The sequence below is a fragment of the Sphaerodactylus townsendi genome, linkage group LG06 (assembly GCF_021028975.2).
Source record: "Sphaerodactylus townsendi isolate TG3544 linkage group LG06, MPM_Stown_v2.3, whole genome shotgun sequence".
NCBI lineage: Eukaryota > Metazoa > Chordata > Lepidosauria > Squamata > Sphaerodactylidae > Sphaerodactylus > Sphaerodactylus townsendi.
The window spans coordinates 1,300,911-1,318,550 of record NC_059430.1 but is presented as its reverse complement, the minus strand read 5'-3'; the positions used below and the strand labels follow the sequence as shown (position 1 = coordinate 1,318,550).

At 53.2% G+C, this 17,640-nt stretch overlaps 1 protein-coding gene across 9 annotated transcripts in view; it reads right to left on the bottom strand.

The window, feature by feature from the left end:
* The window catches only part of SBF1 (SET binding factor 1), a 74,475-nt gene that overhangs the window by 11,418 nt on the left and 45,417 nt on the right, over window positions 1-17,640 (bottom strand). For all 9 annotated transcript variants that reach the window (XM_048499747.1, XM_048499749.1, XM_048499750.1 and 6 more), the window contains 15 exons: window positions 17,334-17,462; window positions 17,121-17,219; window positions 16,719-16,923; window positions 15,902-16,014; window positions 13,967-14,116; window positions 13,787-13,855; window positions 13,466-13,624; window positions 13,121-13,380; window positions 12,651-12,823; window positions 12,468-12,541; window positions 12,038-12,233; window positions 10,633-10,769; window positions 10,278-10,453; window positions 2,157-2,299; window positions 1,636-1,843 (listed from right to left, as the gene is read on the bottom strand). In XM_048499747.1, coding sequence (XP_048355704.1) covers window positions 1,636-1,843; window positions 2,157-2,299; window positions 10,278-10,453; window positions 10,633-10,769; window positions 12,038-12,233; window positions 12,468-12,541; window positions 12,651-12,823; window positions 13,121-13,380; window positions 13,466-13,624; window positions 13,787-13,855; window positions 13,967-14,116; window positions 15,902-16,014; window positions 16,719-16,923; window positions 17,121-17,219; window positions 17,334-17,462 — 2,291 coding nt within the window. The remainder of the gene's footprint in view (window positions 1-1,635; window positions 1,844-2,156; window positions 2,300-10,277; window positions 10,454-10,632; window positions 10,770-12,037; window positions 12,234-12,467; window positions 12,542-12,650; window positions 12,824-13,120; window positions 13,381-13,465; window positions 13,625-13,786; window positions 13,856-13,966; window positions 14,117-15,901; window positions 16,015-16,718; window positions 16,924-17,120; window positions 17,220-17,333; window positions 17,463-17,640) is intronic.

Genomic DNA, 17,640 nt, shown 5'->3' with positions numbered 1-17,640 from the left:
TCAGGGTATTCCAGAGCTTCTGGAAATGGCTGTGGGGGGGAGGAGTCTCTCTGTGGACTCCCCCTCCCTGCTTCCTCCTCCAGCTCTTCTCCCTTTTCCTTGGCTGAGAGCTTTGAGGCTGATGGGAGAAGCAGATCTACAGTCTTTTGAGCTGAGAGATCCTCTGGGAAAAGACCGTCCTGCTGCCCCCCTCCCCACAACTCCTGTGGGCAGATAAGGACTCCCCAATAGGTCAAGACTGGGCAGTAAAGAGGGCAGCCCTTCGTGTCCCGTGCTTTGTAGAAGTAAGAGGAAGGCTGCAGAGGTTTGTGATTCTGATTGTTTTGTTCCAGTGCTTAGCTGGGAAACGTTAAAGCCAGGAGAGATCCGAGAAGGAGCTTCTGTGGTGCCTTCCGACAGGACCTCTCTGCGCCCTCTCCATGGGCCCCACATGCCTGGCCGAGGCAGCAACCCCAAAGCGTGCAACATGGGCCTGGACAACATAGGATATCCTAGGGTATGCCACGGCAGTTTCCACACCACAAACTCTTGAGAGGGTTCTTTCTTCCTCTGGGAGAGGTGGTGGAGCATGGCTGGGGCCCCAGATTCACTGCCTCGTCCTCCCAAGGTTCCCCTTAGGGGCCTCTGCAAGGGAGGTGCAAACAGACTCTGGTAGCCCTCACTCAAGAAGGGGCAGCCAAGGGCTTGGGAGACACAGGGTCGTCCCCACCCCGAGCAGTAAAGCTCACCAACGTTTCCTGAGGGGAACAGAGTCTGTCAGCTACTGACCTGGCTCCTGTCTTTGGCCAGGCCAACCCTTCCCTCCAGCCTGATGGTAGCGGGGGAGGGGGGGATGGGGGCACAGGAAAGGAGCTGCACCAAAGCCTGGCCTTGAGGCGCCTGCTGCTGCCGCCGCCGCCACTGGAGGCTTCTCTTCTTGGGGGGATGCTGCACTGAAGACTGCAGAGGCCACCTCCAAGGCCAGCTGTTGTGGCTCTGCCTACTGCCCCCTCCCCTGGATGCGGCATTCCCTCCAAGGGAAAAAGATGACGACACGTCCGAGGGGGCTGGCCTGGGGGGAGCAGCGTGGCCTGGCCTTCTGCAAGGCACTTGGGCAGCCTGGCAAAAGGGGTTCCAAGCCAAACAGATGCTCGAATCCCCACAGGCCAAGTGGAGTCCATCTTCACACAATGCAGCCAGCTCACAGAGAGATCCATCAACACATCTCAGTGGAAGTCTCAGGTTCCAATGCAGTCCACCTCTTAATGTTGACTGGGGGGAGCTGGGGGGGGGGGTGCCTGAATGGGAGGGATGCTGTGGGGAACAGGATGATGCTGGGCCTGAGGCAGGGGGGTTCTTCGCGCATGAGCTTGCACCAGGGTGTCAGGCTGGCTGCTGGCAAGCAACAGAAGTTGGAGCTCAGGAACGTGGGCAGATCCAAAGAGCAGGCCCCCTGGTTCAGAGTGCTCTGAAGACAACAACCCTGGTGGGCCCCTGCGAGTAGCAGAGTGCTGGACTGGATGGACTCTGGTCTGATCCAGCAGGCTCGGTCTTATGTTCTAACAAGCCCATTGGGATTTGGCTGGTCACTCTGCCGTACAAGCAGGGCCAACCCTCCTCGCAACATCACCCACACGCACTCAGAGTCTCTCTTACCTCCGGCAGACCGCATACATCCGGTTGACAGTGGAGATGCGGAAGGGCTCGTTCTTGGAGCGGGTGAGGCTGCTGCTCAGCGTGCCCAAGCCCAGGCGCTGGTAGTCCCGACAGCAGGCCCGCTCCACCAGGTGACTCATGGTCATCTTGTCCGAGGGCCTGATGGTGGTGGAGGGCGTCAGGGTGCTTCTCTCCACTTCCTCGGACACTGCCGTGGCCAAGCCCAAAAGCAGGGAACATTCACTTTGGCCTTTGGCCTTCACACCCAGGGACTCAAAGCGGCCGACAACCACGCCCCCCACCCCTCCCCTCCTCCACTTTATCCCCACACAACCACTGCAGGGCAGAATGGGCCTGTCCCGAGGCCACTCCGTGAGCCCCTAGGGCAGAGTGGGAATCTGAACTCAGGTCTCCTTCTGTTTTAACCACTGCAGCCTGCTGGTTCTCCCGTCTTCCCTCCAGGAGCCCTGTGGCCAGGGTCCCTGCAAGACTGACATTGCCTCTGGCTTGCTCCAGTATACCTGAGATCTCGTCCTCCTGATCCTCGGGGAAGGGCTGCTGGGTGCCACGCTGCTCCCAGGGAGGGGGAGTGTATTTTTTGCGGGTGACATACTGACGGCCAATCGTCTTCTTCGCATTCTTCACCAGGATCCTGGAGATGGTCCTGCAAGAAGGGAGGGCTTGTGAGGTCTGGTTCAGAGGCGGCACTGGAGGAAGGAGAAGCGTTGCTGCCCATGTGCAGATTGACACCCCAGGAAGAAAAAGGGGTCTCTGACACAGCGCACACTCTTCCTCTCTCCTCCAGGAAATGCCGCTGCCGTGTCAAAGGGGGGCTCTTGCAGCGCTGCAATGGACAGAAAAAGCTTCCCAAGCAACCAGTGGGAAGGAGAAAAGGGCCGTACAAGGTCTGCCAGGAACCTGCAAGGCAGAAGCTACCAAGAGAGCTGCCCCTGACTGGCATCCGGCCACTCCAGACTTCACAAACCTCCCCCAGCAGTAGCAAAACAGGGCATCCCACCACCCCCACCGGCAACTAGCCAGCAGCTGCAGCTCACACAGGGAGCAGAACTGTTTGACTGCAAAGAGAAGTTGCGTAGTCTCAGCACACACACTTTGCCAGGGTCAGTGGGGGGCTGGAGAGAACGTGTGCTCAGGCCCTGCAGAAAGGAAGGCGCTTCAGAAGCACTGACGTCTATTGCATGACTCGGGCGCCGCCTCAAGAGCCACCCCAGGGCTGCCTTACGCCACGCCCTAAGGAAGGGGCCCATCAAGAAGACTGAGGAACACAGAGCCCAACATCTGCCAGGAGTTGCTCACAGAAGTGCCACAGATGGGCCCTGACTCCAGTGCTCACAACACCCCCTCCCCTTGCCTACAGGTGCGGACGGCCAGGATTCCTTTGCTGCTCCACTGAGCCAAGGCCCCAGGAGTGTATGCGCCCCCCCCCCCACCCACACAGGCAGTGGACGACCCCAGCACTTGGCCAGCTGCCTCAGGGGAGGGTGGGAGGAGAGGAAGAAATGTCTGGGCAAAGAAGAGGAGGCCAAAACCAAGCCAGACAGGAGCTTCCGGGGGGAGGGGGGAGGGGGAATCCAAAGACCGGGTCCTGCTTCCTCGGGGTCACCCACAAGGACTGCAGCGGATGATCGCTGTTCATTTCACTGCAGACCACTTTTCTCACTGGGACTGAAGGCAGATTGCTAATATGACAAGAACCAGCCAATCCATCAGGCAGAAGGGCCTGTCCGAAAGAAAGTGGCTGTTTAAGCAAGTGGGGAGGGGGTGTCCCGATCACGGAGGGCTTTAAGAATCTCCCACTGTACCCAGAAACAAACAGGCAGCCGGGGGCATTCTTCTGTGGTTGGCACTTTGCCTTCTCAGTATCAAGCCGTGGCCACTGCATACCCGCTGGACGTTCCGAACTGCTTCCAGGGGCAGCCCAACATACAGCACGTGGCGAGGACCCAGCGGATGATCAACGCAGGCACAGCTGGGGCCAAACCCTTGCTTGGAGAAAGGCTGCAGCCACCAAAGCGAGGTGAAAGCACAAACGTTCACAGAGGAGAGCTATGCTCCCTTTTGAAGGTCAGGATCTTGCAAATTTTAAAGGGATCAATCTGCAAGCATCTGAAGGACAACTTGGTGATCCGGGGAAGGCAGCATGGACTTCTCCCCAACAGGTCCTGCCAGACCAACCTCGTTTCCTTTAATTGAGTGACCAACTTACTGGATGAAGGGAACACTGTTGATGTTTTGTCGAAGGCTTTCACAGCCGGAATCACTGGGGCATTGTGTGATTTCTAGGCTATGTGGCCGTGTTCCAGTAGCATTTTATCCTGTCGTTTCACCTGCATCTGTGGCTGGCATCTTCAGAAGATGCTCTGAAGATGCCAGCCATAGATGCAGCGAAACGTCAGGAGAAAATGCTGCTAGAACACGGCCACACAGCCTGGAAACCAAAAGAGGCTTCGAGACAGCTTCTACTCTAGAGCTGTGGCTATGGTAAACTCCGCGGCTTCGTGTTGATGTGTTTGGGGCTGTGTAGGGATGGGTGGAGGAAGGGGAAAGGGAGGATGGGGTATGAGTCTGGAATTGTGTGCATCTGAAGATCCTCTGAAGATGCATTCAGCCACAGACGCAGGCGAAACGTCAGGAGAGGATGCTGCTAGAACACGGCCACACAGCCCGGAAACCACACAGCACCCCATGGCTGATAGTGTTGCTGGAAATGCTCCTACCCAGGCTGGAAGGGGAAATGGTTATGAACATAGACTTGCATATGGGTTGAGTTCAGATGAAGTAACTCTTTAGGGCTCTCCTCATATCCAAGCTATGCCATGTGACCTCTGTTGGGTGTTTAGCGCATGGACAGAAGGACGGCAAACACAGCTCCTGTTGCTTATGAAATCTGAAGTTAACTGTGGGTTGAAAAGATGGAAGCATGTGGAGGACCACCTTGTCCTTATAGAACATGCAGAAGTTTGGCTGAACTGACAGCATACTAAACTCAGACACCTGACATGCTGACGTAATGGCCACCAAGAATATAGTCTTCAGTCTCAAGTACTTCAAAGGACAGTTCAAAGGGAGACTCTGTGAGGGCATTGAGAACCACGTTTAGTTTCCAAGTGGGAAAGTGGTGTGCTGCTGAGTCCAGGGCCTTAGTCCCCTTGAGGAACATAACCCCCTGCAGATGCTGGGAAAGTGGCCAGCTGCCCAAGCGAGGAAGCACAGTTGAGAGGGTGGCTATCTGGTGCCTGAGGGTGGCTAAATGAAGGCCTGTTTTGCAGGAAGGCCAAGATGGTAGGAATCCTTGTAAGAGGATTCAGTTTTTTGCAACAAAACCAGTGCACGTCATAGGCCTTCCTGGTTGTATTGTAGATTCAGATAGTGAACTTCCTATGAGAGGCTGACATGGAGTCAGTTACGGCCTTTCTGAATCCTTCGCTAATCAAGGCTCTCCTTTCAACTGCCACGCAGTCAAGTTCAATCTTGTTGGACTGGGGTGATGAATTGGCCATGATGTCACGTATCTCTGCTCAGGGGCAGACTGAGGGGTACATGTGTTGACATCTGCAGAAAGGCAGAGAACCAGAGGCCAACAAGGGGCAACCACGATCACATCTGTTCTCTCTCACTGGATACTGCATCTTGGGAGTACTGGTAAGGGAGGAAAGGCAAACAGAAGTTCCTGTGGCCTGAGTGATGTCAGAGCCACCAGGTGGTAAGACCTGTGAAATATTGGTCAATCTGTACATTGATTGATGATGCAAATAGGTCCACTATGGGATGGCCCTGATAGTGGGTTATCCAATTGAACAGAGATGTTTTGAGGCTCCACTCTCCCTCTTGGGTGTCCTGACAGCTGAGCCAGTCTACTTCTGGTTCCCTGGATGTGTTCGGCATGCAACTGTTGCTGGTTCCCTGGATGTGTTCGGCATGTAAGTATTGCTGGTTCCCTGGATGTGTTCGCATGCAAGGAGAACAGATTATTTTCTGCTCATCTTAGAACTTTCAGTGCCTCCTTGTGCAGAGCTGAGGAATAAGATCCTCCCTGATGATTCAGTAGGCGTTGGGTCAATGTTGTTGGTTCAAATCAAAACATGGGAATGAGAGATCTTTTCACAATGCTTGTAGGGCCGGGAAGACAGCCTTCATTTCCAAAATGTTTATGGGCAGAGAGGACTCTGAGGCAGACCATCTTCCCAGGGCTGAGATTCCTTTCAGCATTGCCCCCTGCCCCCGCCCCCACACACCTGACAGGTTGGCATTCACAAAAATCTTGTGGGAAATCGATGTCCAATAGGACTTGCCCTGGAGGACATTTGACAATTTAGTCTACCAGGAGAGGCTCTGTTTGATGTGCACCGGGACTAGCAGTGCCATTTAGCACATCTGAGAAATCTCCTCCTTATAGGGATGCAGGAACTGTTGTAGGGGCCTGCAGTGAAGTCTCCCCCACTGAATGGCATTCATGTTGGACACCAACAGTCCCAGCAGAGATGAGATCTCCATTAGTTGCAAAGATTTCGAGGTTATGACTGATGTAACCTGGCTCTTGATCTTCAAGTTTTTCTGACTGGGTACAAACAATTTGTTCTTCCTGGTCTCTATGATGGCTCATAGATGTTTCAACCCTGGATGCAGGGAACTCTTTCGGGGGTTCACCAGGAACCTATGGGATTGAAGACACTGCAGGACCTTCTGTGTGTCCCTCTGTGATTGTTGGAACGACTGGGATCTCACAAGGAAATCATCCTTAGGCAAACCACCAAGTTTTCCAGAAGCTTGGTGAAGACCCTCAGTGTGGAAGAAAGTCTGAATGGTAGGGCTCGTGACAAGAGTGATCCACCCAGAAGCTTAAGAATTGCCTGTGACCTTGAAAGATGGGGATGTGGAGGTAGGCTTCCGTCAAATCTATGGAGGTTAGAACTTCGTTTGGCTGGAGGGACTCCACAATCATCCTGAGGTGAGTCCATGCAGGAATGCTGCAATTTCACAAACTGATTGATGAATTTTAAATTGAGACTGGCCCTCCAGTCCCCGTTTTTCTTGGGCACAGTGAAGAATGTTGAATAGATGCCAGAGCCAATTTCTGATTCTGGTACTGGTTCTATCAGTTGACCAGGTGTTAAAAAACTGAGGGAGAGGGAAAACTTTCTTTCTTGGTCCCAGGCTGGAAAGAAATTCCCAGTATAGGTGGGTTTTCAATCAGCATTGAGGTTCTCCTCATCTCCTTCAGCACTTTTAATCTTTAGGGCTCCTAGGATCCTCCGAAGGAGGTACTGATAATCGTGCTGCCTGCTTCATCGGCTTCCACGTCCTCTGAAAGGAATTCTCCTTCCTCCCTAGAGTCTGAGTCACTGTCTGGCTTCCAGCGCTGGTGAGGCATCTTTTACATCCAGCCTGAGTCAGCCAGGGCCCGTGCCCTTTCCCATAGCCCCAAAGTCCTTGGTGGGGATAGGGGGAGGGGCCCGGCTGTGGTCTCTCAAATCAAACCCAAGGATGCCCTGCTGGGTGAGAGGCTACACTGGCTCCAGCAAGGTATCCCTCACCAAAGAGTAAGATTCTGGGGGTCAAGAGAAGGAACCAGCCACCAGTACATTACCCCCATCTGAGCTGGCTGCAGTTCATAGAGTCATTGAATTGAAAGAGACCCCAAACAAGGGCCATCAAGTCCAACCCCCTGGAATGCAGGAACGCATAATCAGAGCACTCCTGACAGATGGCCATCCAGCCTCTCTTTAAAAACCTTCAAAGGGGACTCCACCACACTCCAAGGTAGTTAACTCCACTGTCGAATAGCCCTGACAGTCAGGAAGTTTTTCCTGATGTTTAGGTGGAATCTCTTTTCCTTCACCCTGAACCCATTCCTCCTCGTCCTAGTCTCTGAAGCAGCAGAAAACAAGCTTGCTCCCTCAACCGCATGACATCCCTTTAAATATCTCAACATGGCTATCATGTCACCTCTTAATCTTCTCTTCGCCAAACTAAACATACCCAGCTTCTTAAATCTCTCCTCATATAGGGCATGGATTCCAGACCTTTTACCATTTTGGTCACCCTCCTCTGGACCCATTCCAGCTTGTCAATATCCTTCTTGAATTGCAGTGTCCAGAACTGTACACAATATTCTAGGTGAGGTCTAACCCATGCAGAATAGAGAGGTACAATTACATCCCTCGATCTAGACACTATACTCCTATTGATACAGCCCAGAATCGCATTGGCTTTCTTGGCCACCGCATCACACTGCTGACTCATGTTCAGTTTGTGGTCTGCTAAGACTCCCAGGTCCCTTTCACATGTAGTGTCATCAAGCCAGGTATCACCCATCCTGCATCTGTGCATTTCATTTTTTCTGCCTAAGTGTAGTATCTTACATTTATCGCTGCTGAAATTCATGTTGTTTGTTTTGGCCCAGCTCTCTAATCTGTCCAGGTCATTTTGAATTCTGACTCTGTCCTCTGGGGTATTCGCTACCCCTCCTATTTTGGTGTCATCTGCAAATTTGATTAGCATGTCCTCTATTCCATCATCCAAGTCGTTGATAAAAATATCGAATAGCACTGGGCCCAGGACAGAACTCAGTGGCACCCCACTAGTCACTTCTCTCCAGGATGAAGATGAGCCATTGATGAGTTTCGTCAGTCAACCAATTACAAATCCATCTAATTGTAGAACTGTCTAGTCCACATTTCACTAGCCTTCTTGAAAGAACATTATGGGGCACTTTGTCAAAAGCTTTACTAAAACCAAGGTATGCTTTGTCCACAGCACTCCCTTCATCTACCAAGCTTGTCACTCTATCAAAGAAAGAGATAAGATTGGTTTGGCATGACTTGTTTTTCAGAAACCCAAGCTGACTTTTTGTCTTCACAGTATTCCCTTCTAAGTGCAGGTGGACCTGTTTGACGATCTGCTCCAGAATCTTCCCTGGTAGTGATGTCAGGCTGACCGGATGGTAATTATTAGGATCCTCCTTTTTGAAGATGGGGACAACATTAGCCCTCCTCCAGTCCGCTGGGACTTCTCCTGTTCTCCAGGAGTTCTCAGGGTTTATAGCAAGTGGTGCTGAGATTACTTCTGCCAGTTCTTTTAATACCCTGGGATGTAGCTCATCAGGGCCTGGAGATTTGAATTCGTTTAAAGTAGCCAGTGTTCCTACACTAATTCTTTTTTTATTCTGGGCTGAATTTCTCCTACTATATCTTCTGTTTCATTTTCCTCTGGATGAGCACCGTTTCCTTTTTGGGAGAAGACAGAAGCAAAGGTGTTGAGCAGTTCTACCTTTTCAGCTACTCATGAGGAGACCGAGGGTCCTTGTGCCGCCTCTCCAGGGAGAAGTGTGGTTGCCCCACTGCTGCTGGGGTCCGTGGAGGCTCCTATCTCAGAGTTAAGGGTGGCAGCGGCCATTTTTGCAGAGTGCGAAATTTTGGCACGCTTGTTTGCTGTTCCCCGCCATGAGAGCTGATTTGCTGCCTTTCCCAGAGACCATAAATAGATCAGCCAGAGAACACTTGCTCCTCAGGTTAGCATCATCCTTGGCTTGTAAGGAAGCCTGCAGATCGTCCTTGGACAAAATTATCTTGCTATCGGACAGCTGCATGTTGGGGTGCCCAGTCAGAGCGTCTCACAAGCTGACTATGGCACGGCGTCTCTCGTCAGCCAAGGGCAAAGGGAGGAGGGGAAAGGTGAGTGGCAGGGTAGTCAGAAGGATCAGAGGGTGGGGGAGAGTAGGAGCAGGAGAATTAAATACAGAAAAGCAAAGACAACCTAAGAGCTGCTCTCCCCTGGCAAGGCAGGAAAAGAACTGAGGAAAAAGGCCGGTCTCATCCCAAACAGGAAGGAGAAAAAGTTATTTCCTGCCTCCCCAACTGGATGGTGAGAAACACCCGCAAGATGTTCTCTGTTCAGTGGGAGAAGAAAATGTTCCCTGTGTGGCAGAGCAGCCGTAGGTAATGGGCCTATCTTTTCTTTCCATTCTTTCATAGTTGTACTATCGCTTTGCTTCTTATTTTCCTTTCTTTTTAAGGATTCCATCTGAAAACTCCACAGGATGATGAAGTAGCTATGAAAAGGATTTAAACTGCATTAGAAACAGAAGATGGTTTAGAGGGTACAGCTCAGCCTTTCACAGATGGGCTGGAGATGATGGAGAGCTGAGGCTATCACACATTTTACTCTTAGGTAATCAATTATTATTGGTTCACATAACTGTCATTTACTGGAGTTTTCCCGTTTACGTATTTCGTCCACCCGTGGTGGTGAACTGCTTTGCCAGAGCTGTGTCAGCAGTCTGTGCAGTGTACCCTGGCCGCACGCTGCTACTGCGTGTTTCAGTATCTTTACAGGGTTTAAAGAGTTCATTGTGATATGTGGCTCCACCTCTTGGGCTGGGCATTGTGCTTAATAAATCTTTGCCATTTAGTTTGATCAAGTAATGACTCTGGGCGCTCCTTCCTTGTCAATGCTGGCCCAACAGACCCAGACTTCCAGGGGCAGCACTGGAGGCAGATGTTCAATTTAAAGTAGTTTCCCCTGCCCCGGACCCTCCTCTGCACACTGATCCTCTGAAGAGGGCCAGCCCCCTCTCATCTCTGCCAACATGGGGAGAAAAGTGGCCCTGATCCAGTCCCTACCTGAGCGAGGGGTTCTTCTCCTTGGCCTTGGCCGGCACGGCCTGCTTGGTCAACTGGCCCGCTGTGAAAGCGAAGGAGTCAGAGACGTGCTGGGGATAGCGCAGTTTGCTCAGGTGTTTCCTGAAGATCTCTGCACTCTCAGAGGCCACCTCCTCATCGAAGGCAATGCGCAGCAACTGAGGAAGAAGAGCAGAAGCTCGTCTCTCGCGCCAGGTGCCCAGGGAAGCCTCTGGCCCAGGAGGAGGAGGAGGAGCACTAAGACCCCTGGAGACACCCACCCTGCAAGGACGGGGCACAGCACTCCCTCTTCCCCGCTGGTCCCAGCAGAGGCCTGCTTGGCCCTCTCTTATCTCACCTGGAATGTACAGGAGCGCAGCTGGAGCTGAGCACAGCCCTCCTGGATGAACTGGTCCACCTGAGCCTGGACCGCGATCTTCTCCTCCTTGGTCAGGGAAGCGATGGGGAAGGAGCGCACCACCACCTGCTCCCCAACTGGGAAGGGGCAAAGCAACAGAGTGGGTCAGCTGCGTCCCAGATCTCAGTGGGAGAGGGGAGGGGGAGAGTCCACCACCACCACCAGGCACGCACCAGAGCCCCTTCCCCCAGGTGGCTACATTCAGCTACCAAAGGGCTCCCTGCAGAGGAGACAACAAGCCCCTCGTGGGCAGAGCTTCCCTGCAGCCCCTTCCCAAACCAGGGGGGATAAAGATCGATTTTGTTTTTTAAAAAACACAGATTTTTAAAATAAAATGATTTTTGAGGGAAAATCTATGTAAAAGATCTATCTATTTAAGATCCATTATAGTCTAAAAGTAATTCATAATGAGTTTTAATTAATATAACATGAGGCTGCATATTCATGCAATATTTAATGTTTTTGGTTAACAAATTCTATCAGTTTATTCACAGCGTTGTGCTCTTTCAGAGGCTGCTGTTAAATTATTTTGGATAGTTTTTCCATCTGGAAGGTATTGTCACAGGTGCTTGGTTTTACAGCTTCCAAAGCTGACTTTTAGGTCCGCAAAGGTAACAAGCTTCTTCTTCACAGAGAAAAAGTTACAAAATAAATATCCAGGGTGGAGGAAAATACCTTAATCCCACTGTCCCTTTGCACACCATGTATACAAAATCAGCCCCTGACCTCTTCTGTGCAAAGCTTCAAGAAATTCAATAGATAGAAGATTGTTTGGAGTGGAATAGATCTGCACAAGGAGCCAAGTGTGAGGAGGCGGAGTGAGCAGTAAAAATGAAAGTGAAACCTTCTTAGCAGAATATCCCACACATTTTGGGATCTTCAGGTGTTTAACCTGAGGTTTATCATATTATTATCTCCCTGGAGGAGAAAACCTATAATGGCAGTAGGCCGCAAAAGAGACCAAGCTTGGGAGTATTTTAATGAAGTTCCTCCACCTTTGGGTAAGAGAGGCATGTGTGCAAAATGCAAACACTGCACCAAAAAAATCCTAGGTCTGGTGACCCAAATGAATTTGGAGATAATTATGAAATTATTGCAAGGTGAATTATCTATATCTGTTTCTAATAAAATTGTAAAACTAACCTGAAAAGGTATTATTCTAAAAAATAAACATTTACCTGGTTGTAAATATTAAGATTATACCAGCAAGAATTAGTCTTTATGTAGAAAACCATGATTTAAATCAAAGTTGTATTGACTAATGATTCAAATCGTGTTTTAAATCAATTTAATTTAAATCAAATCAACCCTGACCCAAGCGTATTTCCCCAGAAAAGACCTGCACCTAAGGGGTCCGTTGGGGTGCCCTTGAAAATGATGCGGTAGGTGGTGAGGAAGACGGCTCCTTCCGCAGGGAGCAGAGCGGGGCCACCCATGTTCCCCCCAGCAGCTTCTTCCCGCCCGTCAGGCATGAGATACACACGGAGGCCGTCCATCACGCTCTCTTCCCCGATCAACAGGCTCGGCCGGAGTAGCTTGGGCTGCAAGAAACCGACGTGAGAGAGAGTGCCTGGCCAGGTGGGAAGCAGAGGCACTCTCCACCCCATATGCAGAAGCCCCCTTTCAGGGCAAATGCAGCCACCTCTCCTGCCCCCTTCTTGCCAGACCCAAAGGGCCAGGACGACTCACTTCCAGCCTGAGGGGCTCAATATCTTGGCCCTGCCCCGAACACGTATGCCAACGGTGGCTCCCCTGAATGGTGGGCCCACTCTTACCTTCTGTATCGGGGGCAGTCGCTTGCTCTCTCTGTGCACAGCATCAAGGGTCTCAATGTGCATCTGGACAATGTCTGGTGGGCGGGGGGAGCAACCGAAGAGTCACTCTTCAAGGTAACGTTCAGAGAATCTGAGCCAGACACCCGCCCTCCCTGCCCCCTCCCTCACAATGCAGAGACCTACCAGGGATCATGACGTGCAGCCCCTTGAGGTGCTCGTTGGTGACCCCACTCTCGGTGCAGACTTTGTCCACAAAGCGGTTGATGAATCGTACCACGTAGTTGGCCACATCAGAGCTTTCAGCCTCCTCGAAGCCGCTCTCCGTGTCATAGCTGTCGGCCACGCTGCCGGCAATGCTGGCGAGGAAGCGACAGGCATGAACCTCTCCAGGCTCTGGGCTGCCCGATCCCTGCCTGCCACTGCTCTGTGAGTGGGCTCGCGTTTCCCCACACAAGCAACGGCTGCTGCCCCAGAACAGGACTGCGGAGCAAGCAGCATTCCGTCACCCGGCTCAAGGGATGGAGATCTTGCCAAATCCTTCTACCACGGATCCCAGAAAGCAGGTGAACCCCAAGGACCTGACGGTGCAGGGACGAAAGAGCTGGAGAAGCCCAGAAGACGCTCGCAGGCGGCTCCACCCCTCGGCAACACACCTGTTGGTGATGAAGCTGTTGCTGACGCTCTCCACATCCGCCAGGCCTGAGCCCCGCAGCAGCCGACTTTTGCTGGTGTCCAGGGGCAGCAGCAGGTAGCTCATGCGGTTAGCGTAGTGAATGGCTTGGCTGAAGACGGTGCTCTCCTCCTTCTGAATCAGCTCCTGCTGCTTCTCACGGCTAAAGGTTGGCCAGTAGCAACACTGTTCCGCGGCAATCTCCAGTGCTGACTTTTCCTTCTGTGGGCCGTCTTCGCCTCCCTGGCCAGGCCAGAGAAGAGAAGAAACCTCAGCCTGCAGCCAGGACCTCGTGGCAGCCGACCACAAGACAGCTTCGCAGCCTTACCTTCTGTGCACCATTCTCCTCCGCGCCCTCCAGGTACAGAGCCCGGATGTGGTTCTGCACATCACAGTAGAACATGGCCTCCCAGAACTGGATATTGGTCCACACCAAGTGCTCCTGCACACAGCTGTAGGCAAACTGCGTGATCCCAGGACTGAGTTTCTGGGGAGGAGGAAAGCAGAAGCCCTTGTGCCCAATGGCCCCACTCAGCTCGCTCCAGCCTGGTCCGTCCCCTGGCATGAGGACCCACGGGGGACAACCACACGGGGACCGAGCCCTTCTCCTGGACCGGCCCTACTGGCCCTGTGCCCGCAGACTACTCACGCGGCAGAAGGCAGTGACCAGTGGCAGAAGCGCTGCAGCAATCCCGTGCTCGTCTGTGGCACTGCAGTCCTGTGGGCGGGCAGGTAGGCAGGAGGGCATGTCAGGGAAGGGCAGCGAGAACAGGGCCACAGCCTCCCACGACCATTCCCAGGGAGCCCAAATCCAGGCAAGCCTCCAAACCTGCAGACAGCAGTTCATCATGCGGACGATGAAGTCGAACTGCTGGTGGTCCAGCACGGCCCTGTTCTGCTGCACGTGCAGGTTCAGCTCCTGAGTCAGACACTGCCGAGCGGCCCGGCTCTTCATGGCCCGCAGCACAGCAGGGAGGAGCTAGGAGAGGCCAAGGACAGCATGTAGAGAAGACCCGAGGAAAACAAGTCCCCTCTTTTCTTCATCTGTCGCCTCTCTAGCCTCCTAAGCTGGCGGCTCCCAAAGAAGACTGTAATGATCAGGTAAGGCCAGATGGGAATAGACCGATCCCAAACCACACAAGGCTTTAAGGTCCTCTCGAATTGGACCCAGAAGCAAAGTGGGAGCAGCGTGGATGAAACAAGACTGGAGTGACCCAGCGCCTGCAACACACTCAGTTCAATAACCTTGCCATAGCACTCTGCACAAGCACTCTGCAAGGGCAGCCCCACGCGGAATGCACTGCAGCAATCTAAGCTAGATGGCAAGGATGCACTCAGCTGATCCTGCACCGGGCAGGGGGAGGGTGTACTAAAGGGCTAGCGTGGCCCCTTCCAGATGCCGTGACCAGGGGATGCAGCCTAGAAACAGAGGCAGTCGGCTCACCAGTCATTTCATTTTGAAGCCCGTCCCTAATAATCCCCAGCACAGAGTTTGCCTTTTTTCCCACTGCTGCCGCACAGTGAGCTGACGCTTTCATGGAACTGTTGACTACACCCCCAGCATATTTTTTTCCTGTCAGCATCAGCAAGTTTGGATCCCATCAGGTTTGTGAGGGAATAGCTCCCCCCCACCCCCCCATCCACGCTTTTGGAGGGAAAATGCTAGAACCAGGGGGCATCTGGAGGGAAAATACTAGAATCAGGGAGCATCCATTGAAAATGCTGGGGGGAAGAATTAGGACTAATAAAAGGAAACACTTCTTCACGCAACGTGTGATTGGTGTTTGGAATATGCTGCCGCAGGAGGTGGTGACGGCCACTCACCTGGATAGCTTTAAAAGGGGCTTGGACAGATTTATGGAGGAGAAGTCGATCTACAGTTCCCAATCTTGATCCTCCTTGATCTGTCTACGAATTCACCCCTACATCCCAGTGACTGTGACTGCTGCTCTCCCTCTGTGGACTGGAGCAATTACGCGGAATGACAGCTGAGGCAAGGGTGGGTGGGTGGGCGGGCCGGGGGTTGGAGCCAGTGAACAGTCAAGCTCTCAGGTAGGCTAATAGATTCTGACGCCACCCCTGCTGGGGAGTCTCACGTGGAGTCATAAAGTTGGACGATTAAAGTGGTAGAAGGAAAATGGGGGCAGGAAGGTCTTGTGAGAGAGCAACAGAGGTGATAAAAACTCGGGGCCTAGAGAAGGAGGGTCTCTTCCATTTCGGGCAGCTCCTCAAGTTACAAAGCAAGTTCAGCTTCATGTGATGCAGAATTTGTGGGAGGGGATTGGTTCAAAGTGCAAATATTATTGGTTTATTCAATTAATGTGTACTCTGCCTCTATCCCGTCCTCACCTCGACTTTATCCTCACAGCTACCTGCTGAGGTAGGTTAGGCTGAGTGTGTGTGGTGGGGCCAAAGTCACCCAGCGAGCTTCCGTGGCAGAGTCAGAGGCCCTCAGATCCTAGCTCAATTCTCTAACCACGACAACACGCTGGCTCTCCAGCTCATGCTTTGGAAGGGTTTTGTTGCAGAGTGTTGTGTGAAGGGGTTTCACAATTCGCAGAATGGCAGCTCCACTAGTGGCCACTGCCCAATACAAGACGCTGCGTTCAGAGTCAGGGCCCCTCCCTCCCAGAGGCCAGAGATCAGCAGGGTTTGGTGGGGCCAAATGGCTGCTGCTGCTGCTCCGCATTGTTGCGAACAAAGCCCATGACCAAGGAGCCCCCACAAGGCAGAGAAGTCCTTGCGCAGTCCCCCCCCCCCTCACCTTTTTGGCCTCCAGCATCTTGCCCTCAAAGACGTACGTGATGCAGTTCCTCACCACCTCCAGCCGACGGGCACTGTTGGCCAAGACAACTCCGTTGCGCTCCGTGACGGCACCTGGCCAGTATTGGGGGGGGGGGGGGACAAGAAGAATGCTGCTGCTTGCTATCCACAAGAGCGTTGCAGCCCCCTGGGGCAGGAAGGCACGGGAACCTTTGACACAAAGCCCTGCTGGGACCAGATCCCCCCACCCCCAGATCTTGGCAAGGCAGCTGCTAGTAATGGTCTTGGACATTCCACCCACCCCCCACCCCGTCTTGCCAAGGTGGTCTGAGTAACTGTCCCTTCCTCTTTTTGTTCTCAGAACAACCCTCTGAGGTAGGCTAGACTGAGAAGGTCAACCGGTGAGCATCACAGGAGTGGAGGGATATGAACCCAGTTCTCCCATGGCCCTCGTCCAGCACTCGAGCCACTGGACTGGACTGGACTCAGAATGGAAAAACCTGCTCTGTCAGGACAGCCCACCCCACCCCAGCCCACGGGTTCCTTGCCCCTGAGAAACTGGATGGATGGGCTGAGCCGGCAAGCAGAAGTGAAGATGGGGATGTTTGGATGCTGCTCAAAGGAACACCCCCCCCCCCCAAATACCCCCTGCTTCACTTCCTGGCCTAGCTGACTGGGAACAAAAGGGGGGAGGGAGCTGTTCTCGGGTTCACAACGATTTTCAGCCGTGTCCTACCTGGTAAACAGCCCCCACAAGCCTCACCACTAAAGGACAAAGACAACCACAATAAGACAATGACCCTCTCAGGACACCGTACCAAGAGGAGGCCCGGATGGCACCATGCACTTCTTCTCCGCTTTCACTGCTGGGGGAGCCATCTGGAGTTTGGCGGTGGCCTGGTCAACGATCCACTGGATAGTCCCCTCGTCCAGACGAGGGAAAGGCCTCTGGTGCAAGCGCAGGTGGCAGCCCTCGGCGGGCTTCTGCACTTTGTGCATTGTCACGGCAGGATACGGGTTCTCCTGCAGCAGGCATAATGCCACAGGTTAGCCCCCTCTCCACTGCTGAGCGAGTGGATCCCAAGGCCCGGCTCCTCCCACGGGACTCCTCCAGCGGCCACGTCGGATCGACTCACTTCCCACATTCAGGGCAGGCTCAGCACCCACCGGCACCCCCTCCCCAAAAGGAAAGGGCCCACACCCACATCAGCGGCTCCTACGTTTTTGTACAGCTGCTCCGCCAGCTCCTTGATATGGCGCAGAACCCGAGCCCTGCTGCCTTCGTCTGCTTGCATCCGCTTTGCTTCATTGGCAACCAGCTAGGGGAAAGGAAGGAGACTGCTGGAGGGGGGGAATCTCAACTGACACATGCTCCCCCCCCCCACAATGTCCCCTGAATGGCAGAGCACAGCATGCTGCAGACAGCCCCTCACCTCGTCAAATAGGTCAGCAGTCCGGTAAGGGGGGCCCCGCTCGGTCACAAAGCCCGCAAACGCCATACCCTCCAGCACCTTGGGGAGGAAGTCATCTTCCACCAGTCCCCTCTGCCCAAGGAAGGCTGCCTGGAAAAAGCCAGAGACCCCCTCAGAAATCTTTGAAGGGTCATCATTTGGAGGTACATATGGGCCACAACATATGGGGCAAGTCATAATTAAGGGCTGACCCCTGGTGGAAGGGGCTGGCATTCACCAAAAGCTCCCCCCTCCCCCCATTAACCACACATGCACACCTCTGCACTCC